The sequence below is a fragment of the Rhinolophus hipposideros genome (assembly GCF_964194185.1).
Source record: "Rhinolophus hipposideros genome assembly, chromosome: 6".
Lineage (NCBI taxonomy): Eukaryota > Metazoa > Chordata > Mammalia > Chiroptera > Rhinolophidae > Rhinolophus > Rhinolophus hipposideros.
In genome coordinates, this window is record NC_138052.1 from 56,205,860 (window position 1) to 56,215,627 (window position 9,768).

General features: G+C 39.4%; 1 protein-coding gene across 1 annotated transcript; it reads right to left on the reverse strand.

The window, feature by feature from the left end:
- Positions 1–5,218: 5,218 nt before the first annotated feature.
- NEUROD1 (neuronal differentiation 1) lies at positions 5,219–9,290 on the reverse strand. The gene is made up of 2 exons (XM_081051618.1): positions 9,137–9,290; positions 5,219–7,580 (listed from the first exon to the last, which is right to left on the reverse strand). The coding sequence occupies exon 2, from the start codon at positions 7,567–7,569 to the stop codon at positions 6,502–6,504; it is 1,068 nt and encodes a 355-aa protein (XP_080907744.1). The 5' UTR covers positions 7,570–7,580; positions 9,137–9,290; the 3' UTR covers positions 5,219–6,501.
- Positions 9,291–9,768: the final 478 nt, after the last annotated feature.

The window sequence follows — 9,768 nt, forward strand, 5'->3', positions numbered from 1 at the left end:
TGTTATTAGTTATATATATACGTGTATATATATACGTGTACATACGTATATACGTATATGTGTATATGTATATATATATGTGTACATATATATACGTATACATGTATATATATATACATATATGTATATATATGTGTGTGTGTGTGTATATATATATGACTATCATGAAGAACTGGTTATTCTTCAGTTTTCAGTGATTTTGTACTAAACCATCTTCCAAGAATACTTACTGATCCTTTTATGTTCTGTTTCCTAAACAGCTCTGGTAATAATTCTAAATGTACTTCTAAAGTGAATAACTGGTGGTACTAAAAATAATATTTCTATGTTCTTCCTTAATTGTGTTGTATTAGCACAATTATAGATCACATTCTCCATAAACTTACCACTTTTTAGTCTAATTGATACTTTGGAGGAAAATGGATTTAACTAAGTATTGTGACTATCAAGCACTCTCTTTTACATTGTGGATTTCTATTTCTGTGTTGTCATCTGCCTATAGGTAGCCTATTTTTGCTTTTAACTTGTTAATGCTACTCAAATTCTCTAACTCATTGCTGGAATACATAGTTCTTGTGGGTTAGATTCTGATTTGCTGTAGTCTAATCTTTTTAATGATGATAAGGAAGTTTGGGGCCATTTTACATAACACTAACAATAGAACAAGAACAGTTGCCAGAAGAATGATGAACAGAAAGGAAAAAGTAACATGTATTTAAGTTTTTAATGAATGTGAAAAATGGCAGGGTCTGGAAAGAGCCAATAATATTTTATTTCTTCATTGGCTCCAATTGCAAATCATATTTAACCACTCGATATCAATAAAAAGAAAAGATGACTGATAACTTATAATTACTGATCCTCCAAAGGAGTGGGGGGAGGAGAGTTGGTGCCATATTGTGCCATGGGAATCTACTTTCAATTGTTCTCTTTTTATAAATTAATGATTGTAACTTTCACTGGGCTGAGAATCATTTGTGGCCCCTTCTTTCTCAGCTGACTTGATTTACAGCATAGTGGTTAAGGCAAAGGTTTTGGCATCAATTAGGGCCGTTTGACTCCCCTAGTATGTTAATATTTATTGAGGATCTCCTAAGTCTTCTAAGTACCAGAGAAACAACAACAAACAAAAGAGACAAGATTTCTGTTCTTGTGAAACCCTCTTTATACTGGGGAGATAGATAACTTAAAAATAAATTAAACAAATAATGAAGCAAGATAACATCAGATAGATAAATGTTCTGAAAAGGGGAGAAGCGACAGAATAATGAAATTTATGGTGTTGAAGGTGGTTGCTGCTTTAGATAGGGATTAGGGAAAGCTTCTTTGAGGAAGTGGCATTTGAACTAAACCTGAATGAAGAAAGGAAACCAGTAAGGCAAGTATCTAGGTATCCCAGTTTCCTGCAGTTTCTGCATCTGTAAAAGAGAGCACAGAGCTCTTTGATGATGAACTGTGTGAATGAATGGAAAGCACTTAGTACTGACATAGTAAGCATATGAAGCCATCTTTCTGGCTGGCTGTCCTAAGACATCAGAACCTACAGCAGGGTTAGATTTTAATCTTGTCAACAGCAAAGTAAGTTACTACATTTCCTGCGACGAACATATATATTTGAGATTAAATTTATTCTCTAATTTCTAGATGTCATATAACAATCAGATCCATCCTTTTGGAGTGCTCCATACCTAATGATCTGTAAAGATGGTTATTGTCACTATCCATCTACCTCTGAATTAGCTGAGCAAATAGCATAATAATGTTTAGATGGCCCAATCCACATTTAATGTATCTGAAGATTTAGTCCAGTACTAACACAACACTCTGCATTTTAAGATATTTTAAAAGTAGCAATTTAAACAGAAGTCTCCAGAGGCTGTGGCCTTGTCTTATCAATGTCACTAGTTAGGTTACACAGCTAATTCCATTAGAGCCATTGAACCAAGTGTTAGTGTTTGCTAAGAGTCCATGAGTCAATTGCCAGCACAGAATTCTTTCTGACATAGGAAGGCAGATGATCTCAACTTTTCAGTGCATACAGTGCAAATTTCTAGTTGAATGGTTCTTGACAATAGTGTCCTCTGAAACATAATGCCTGGCCAGGAGCCAGTGATTATGCCACCATACAAATCACTGTGCATCTGACGCCAGAATGCCTCTGTGCGAAGGTAACAACAAGAGTTCTCAGCCTTGGTGTTCCACAAGATGTTGCATTGGCTCTTTTATTCTTTATCAGACCCTGGAATTAAAGATCTTATGTAGGTCGTTTTCAGGAAATAAGTGATGATGGAGGGAAAAGAAAAAAAAAAGATTTTAGTATAGTTTAAGAAATAGCTTTGCTATTTTAGAATTCCCATTAGGACAAAATCAGCCTATGTTTTGGAACCTAGTTTTATTAATAGTTTAATAGATATTTTCACTTTAAATCTCTCGTTTAATTATAGAACTAAAATAGCTCGATTCAAACTCTTAGCTAATGATCCATATATCATTTTAGTAATTGCTAGCTTGTTTCAGAAATGCATTTATTTTGTAAGAATTATAGAATTTCAAATGTGAAAACATGGGGAGCTTTTTTAAGATTAATAAATTAGGACACAAATTTGTTTCAAATGTTATTTTAGTGTAACATATTATAAACTTAAAATTAGTAGAACATTCTCAACATCTCACAATCCTCCATTTTAATTTGTCTTTAATTGTCTTAAGATTAAAAGCAAATACTGTATAAATGCAATTTGTGATGTAAATGAAATCTAAGTTATGCAGTGTTCTATTCTAAACGAATTATGCACTAGTTAAAATAATTAGCCAAATTTCATCTCTAACTTTGAAACTGTCTGCTGATTTTAAATTCCAGCTTTTTCTGGAAATAAATCTTCAGAGCATTTTCACATTAAATGAGTAGATCTAAGGTATTATTTGATAGGATAGTAATTGTTCAAGATGAAAGAACACACAGAATTCTAAATACTACTCCTAACAAGCAATATGAAACAACATTAAAAGAAATATTTTTCCCAAATGAAGCTAAAATTGCCAGTGTTTCTTCTTTTGGGTTGCTTTCCACTTTTAGTGAAACATTTCATTTTCTTATTAGCTAGATATAGATATTAGCCTATTATACAAATTGCAAGCGTCTCTTTTAAATATGGCTAACAATTCCAAAAGAAAAGAAAAAGATAATTGAAAAGGTTTCTTGTGATTTGAAAAATGCCTTCCAAATATTCATTAAACATTTAAGTGAGTAAATTTGTAGAATATGTTTCTGACATTGGCACTGGTTCTGTGGTATTTCTCTGATCAGATGGAAGAGCTGTACGTTATGCAGAGTGCATTCAGTTCATTCATGCATAAACAATATCATTTTCATAAATTAAAACCTCCCCTGCAGAAGGAACATCTGTGCCTGCCTTTGAATAAAAGATGGTGGCATGTGAGTTACTACTTGACTGACTGAAAGAATCCTTATGGTTTAGAATGAAGTTATACAGGGAAAATGGGAGAAAACAAAACAAAACAAAACAAAAACCCTAACTTACAGTCTTCACTTCTACCTTACAAAAAAATCCACATTATAAATTTTTCTGCTTGCTGTTTGAAGAGCTGGATTCTTTTAATTCTCAAAAATGTCCTTCTCTTTTTATTACTTCTGTGCACTACGGCAACAGTTTTTAGTTCGCATGAAGATGTCTAATTACAGGTGAAATTGAGCTGCTGAATAGATCACATCAGACCTGAATGTCCACTTCATGGTCTCCTGGGCTGGAAGGATGGCAGTGTTCAAATATTATATCAGTATTATGTCTCTTAAAGCAAGAACACCAAGAGTCTTGGATATCGGAAGCAACAGCTTGATTCCAAAACAACAACTCTGATTCACTTGAAATGAGATTATTACATTTTGGATAAAGTTGGGAGTCACATAAAAATGTTTCTGTCATGATGAAGGCTGATGGAAAACATGCTAAAATAATATATTTTAAATGGCATGCAAACATTTTCTTGATGTTGAAATATTCCTTACTGCTACTGTCACAGCTTGACATAGCCCCACTGGCAATGTTATTAGTATGGCTAATTGTTCCTGTCCATTAGATTACTCACATTTTTCTGGAGCAGCTTGCTAAATGAGGTCAGCTTTCTGGAACCCCTAAATCACCAATGAGAAGGAGATTAAAGGAACAAGCTTGGGAAGGGAGGTAGTCATCCAATGTGGCATCCAAGGCAGAGAAAGAACAATGGAGTTACTAATGACAGTAATCAGAGAACCACAGTACAGCCAGAGCACAAGTGCCAAAATGTTATTCCCTAGAAATCATTCCTGTCAGTCAATATATCCAGAGGAAGAGAAATGCCAAACTTTTTTTTAGTAGACTTCACAATGGATAGAATTATCTGTAAATTTTTCCAATGAGTTTTGTTTATGAAACAGCACAATAGTGCTCCAAAGTGGGTGGGGAAACAATTACAGCCTCCAATAATGTATTAAAGTACAAATAGTATATTCTTGAGTACAAATATTTCACTACCTTTTTTTCTTGGAAAAATGATTGAAGACATCACAAGATGTTTATAGAATTATAAAATGCCATTTCTTGGATTCTTTAAATTAATTAAATCATTTTCCCCTGGCGTTTCCTAAAGGTATATAACTTCGTTTTGGGGATAGTGCTGGTTTGCAATAGAGAACATATCAGCTCCGGAAAATGTACAGATAAACAAGCACCAAGAAAAGGTTAAAGTTTTTAAAATATATATTTAAATATGTAGGCAAACTAAGCTAGGGGACTTACTTGTTAATAATTAACTGAACCTCCCTTTTTTAAAAACGAGAAGAAAGCAACACAATAATTTAAAAGAATGGAAACCCAAAGCTAATGATGAAGACACTTAAATCAAAGAAAAACAAAAACACAACTGTTGTCTCTCCACAACCCTCCCCCCAACCCCCCACACCCCCACACAGCTTCATTCATATTTCAAGTAATGAAATATCAGTTAGGTTCATTCATTATCTGCAAAGAGCTGATGACTTCCTAATCAAGATAAACAGACTAGAGAGTATGCTACAGTAAACTTTTCTCTTTTATTTTATTCTACACATAATGTTTAGTATTTTTTTTCTTACCTTAGCAAATAAAGCAACTATTCTACTTAGGAATTATTTATACTAAAAAAAAATACTAAAAGAATAAATGCAACATTTGCTCAGATTTTTAATACTATTTTATTGCAACTGAATTAGTGTTTTCTAAATTGTGCATTACACCATCATATACAGGATTACGAACAAGATTACAGTACAGATCGATTCCAGTGGTACCAGTATCACATCTCAAACAGCACTTATTCTGGACTGCATTTTACATGCAATAGCTATTGTTCTAATTATGAATTAAATGGTTTGAATTTATTTAAGCTACTGTACTAATTGACTACAATAGTTATAAATCCCAACATTAACAACCTGATTAGATTTAGGCTCAGATTCATTACATGAATATATGACAAACCACCATTTGTGTGACTATGTATAAAATCATGCATTTATATTTTCTGGAAACATTAATTTTCTGTAAAATCATGGAATGCAAAGGAGTAAAAGACTAAAAAGAAACAGTGCAAATTGTATGTGATAGTCAAGCAGCTTTTGATTTAAACAAGGGTATGTTGGCATTTGTTTATAATATGTATATACAAGCTTGTGCAAGTAATGAATTGATATGTTTTGTTAGGGAATACATCTCTTTTTTTCACCCCCTTGAGAGTTATGAATCTGGTTTTTATTTTAAGGAATGGGAAAGACTTTAAAGTGAAATGAATTGCTCAAATTGTGCAAGTTTTATTAACAATTAGAGAGGAAAGAAGTGCTAAGGCAACACAATAACTTTCTAAGCACTTTCTGCTGGTTTAAATTAGTTAAATTATTTTGTATAAATTAGATATAATTCTACTTTTCTGATATGTATAAAAATTGATGAAGCTGCATGGTTTTAAAATAGGAAATCCACATTATAAAAAGTCATTAAAAATTCTGTACAAAATCACAACAAAATAATTCAGCATGGGAAAGGTAACAAGTAGTAAAATGCTGGTTGAAAAATATATATTTATATATATTTTAATTGGCCCATTACTAGTTTAAAAATTGCATAGATCCTAATTATTGCTTGTGATTTTGTTATCCGATCAGATAATTAATATGATCTGAATACAGCTACACCAAATTTGTGGTGCTTTTTTTTTTTTTAACTTTACTGTATGTAGTACTTTTTTTTTAAAATAGAAGAGCTATAGAAAATAATACATAAGGTGAACAGGAACTTTGATCCCCTGTTTCTTCCAAAGGCAGTAGCGACAATAAATACATATATCACTTGAAGCTTGGAGTATTTGCACTTTGCAGCAGTAGTACCCAAAGGGCTGCCTTTTGTAAACAGGACAGTCACTGTAAGCACAGTGGGTTCGTTTCCCGGAGATGGTGAAACTGACGTGCCTCTAATCGTGAAAGATGGCATTGAGTTGGGCACTCATGACTCGCTCATGGTGTGAATGGCTATCGAAGGACATAATATTGTCTATGGGGATGTCGCAGCGCGGGGCAGCGGCGCCCGAGAAGACGGATCCGTGGCTTTGGGCCCCTGCCAGGGTCGCTGCAGGATAGTGCATGGTAAAGGCATAATTTTTCTCAAACTCGGCGGATGGTTCGTGTTTGAAAGAGAAGTTGCCATTGATGCTGAGCGGCGGGCTGAGGGGTCCGTCAAAGGAAGGGCTGGTGCAATCCGTCAGGGGGCTTTCAAAGAAGGGCTCCAGCGCGGCGCTGTAGGCGTGCGGCGGCGGCTTGACGTGGAAGACGTGGGAGCTGTCCATGGTCCCGTACGGAGGGCTGGGCAACCCCGGGGACTGGTAGGAGTAGGGGTGAACAGGGAAGGAAGCGCTGGCTGTCGGCAGGTGCGGGGGCATGTCCTGATTCTGCTCAGGCAGAAAAGTCCGAGGGTTGAGCTGCAGGCAGCCCGCAACCAGGTTGGTGGTGGGCTGGGACAAGCCCTTGCAGAGCGTCTGTACGAAGGACACCAGATCAGGGCTTTTGCCAGAACGCAGGATCTCCGACAGAGCCCAGATGTAGTTCTTGGCCAAGCGCAGCGTCTCGATCTTGGACAGCTTCTGCGTCTTGGAGTAGCAGGGCACCACCTTGCGCAGGTTGTCCAGCGCCGCGTTCAGCCCGTGCATGCGGTTCCGCTCCCGGGCGTTGGCCTTCATGCGCCTCAACTTAAACCGCTCCAGGCGCGCCTTGGTCATCTTCTTCTTTTTGGGGCCACGCCTCTTGGGCTTTTGGTCGTCGTCTTCCTCTTCCTCCTCCTCCTCTTCCAAGTCCTCGTCTTCCTCCTCCTCGTCTCCCCCGTTCCTCAGTGAGTCCTCCTCCGCGTTCATAGTTTCCAGGTCGTCCTCCTTCTTGTCTGCCTCGTGCTCCTCCTCCTGAGAACTGAGACACTCGTCTGTCCAGCTTGGAGGCCCCTGGAGCTGAGACTCGCTCATCAGCCCGCTCTCGCTGTATGATTTTGTCATGTTTCAGTGTCCTACATTCAACAGGGGAGAGAGTAAACACAGAAAGAAAAGGAGAAAAACACCGCATTCAAAAACCACCCGTGCCTTCAGCTCCCACTTCCTAACCCTGTAGAAGTGCACGTGAAAAGAAGTACCATCTCATTACAAAATGGATGCCCCGAAGGAAAAGTTAAATGCGTGTGGGCCCCGCTGGTACGTAGGAGACAGAACAGCGCTGGGGGTGCTGGAGAGAGTGACTATGTGTATATGTACACTCATGTGTGTCTGTTTCCTAGTGACGAGCTTAAGTGTGTTTACGGTGGTTACCCGGCAGGATAATATGTGTGAAAACGAGTGTACATTTCGGTGACTTCGTGCTTATCTGCATGAGTTCAAAATCACAACTTCATAAAAATAATGAATTTGAAAAATGCGATTCTGTTCCCAGTTCTGTTCTGGCTTCTCAATACTTAGCGATTAAAGTCGAAGAGCCATTACGTAATTTACCAACGCTGGCAGTGATTTTTAAGAGGATTATACTAAACAGAGATTGAAGAGCAAATGCAAGCTAGAGGAAAAGTACTTTCCACCGAATTATTTCACCATCAACAAAACATTTGGCAACAAAAGTTGGCAGAGCTCTTCCATCCCACCCTTGCCTTTCTTTTCTCGCCTCTCACCCCTGGCCCTTTGCTGAATTTCTACCTTCTGTAAAAGTGCTTGCTAGTTGGACAGGGCTGGAGGCGCCGCGCAGAGCGCTCTTCCACGCGCCGGGGATCAGGTGCGGACGGCTCCTCTCTAATAAACAGCCCATTGAAAAGGCCACCCGCTCTTTATTGGGGCTTTTCAAAGTTCCCTTCAAACCTCCCTTTAAAAGATTGAGTAATTATAATGGTCAGCAATTGGCAATGGCGAAGTTGACGCTTCTAATAAGGGAGATAAAAAGCCTTTAGTGAGACAACTGATTTCTGGCTCGTGCAGTGGCTGCTGGGGACTTGGCCACCTCTGGAGCAGTAACAGGTAGCAGAAGTGTGTCCCTCGCCCTTTCTTCCCTTTCTCCACATCCTTCCCCCACCCTCTCAACTAAACTGTCTCTCAACCCGATTTATTTTGCAGGGTATGTATACTCAAGGTATCACTGTCCCTTCCATTTACTGAAAAAATAATTTGGTATTTCCAATGTGCATAAAATACATGCACACAAAATAAATCTTGGTAACAAGGGCTTTTCCCCCTTACTGGGGTGGGGGGAGGAGTGAGATAGTTGCTTGCTTTCAGCACTTTGAAATCGCCACTAGCCAATAATCATAGAGTTATTGTGCATTATTTAAAAACCCAAAGATGCCCCTATACTCGTTCCTCCCACCGCCTAAAAACCCCAGAAAATTAAAACAACGTTTTAAAAATTAGAAAGCCTGCAGTAGGTATTTGAGTGATGAGAGTCAAAATGTGTGCATACTTGTCTGCAATTATGGGGAAGAATGCCTGTCTCGACACACATATACATGCTCACAAATGCATACATGCAGAATATGGGTCTTCAATGACTGCTTTTATTCACGAGCAAAAATGAAAGGGTTGTAATTACCTGTAACTGTTAGTAGGTCCTGAGCAGTGATGGTCTCATAACCCTGGGGCCTCCGGATGCCGTGCTTTCTGCGTGGGACGAATTCCTCGTGTCCCCGCGGCGCGGGCGCTCAGGTTATATAGCCGAGTTGGTGATGCTGAGCGCGGGCGGGGCGAGAGCGGAGAGTCGAGCAGGTCCCTGCGCCCAGCGCCTGCGCACGCGTCCAGGCAGGGCGCTCCCTTCCACCTCCCTCCTCTCCCACCCCCTCCTACTCCTGCTCCTTTCTCCCCCACCCTACACCCGCCCCTTCGCCATCCTCCCCGGCATGCGCCATATGGTCCTCCGAGTCCGGCCAAGAGCCGGGAACCACGTGACCTGCCCATTTGTATGCCGCGGAGCGCTCCATTCCGGCCCCTTTGTGGCCAGAAGAAAGTGGCCCATCTGTCGCCAGTTAGAGACTCCGTGGACCTGTTTTTACCCGCAGGAGAGATTAACCCTTTCAAGCGGCAGAATGGAGAGGGGGCCCCGGGGATGGAGGGAAGGGGGAAGGGATTTGAGGGAAGGAAGCGGGAAAACTAACATCGACTGGGTTTAGATCCGAGCGAGAAGCCAGCGTCCGGGCGGGAAATAGGGCAGAGGTGAAAGGCAGAAAC

What these genes read in the sequence shown, in the direction of transcription:
- NEUROD1 (XM_081051618.1), bottom strand. Translation starts at nt 7,569, where the DNA reads ATGACAAAATCATACAGCGAGAGCGGGCTGATGAGCGAGTCTCAGCTC.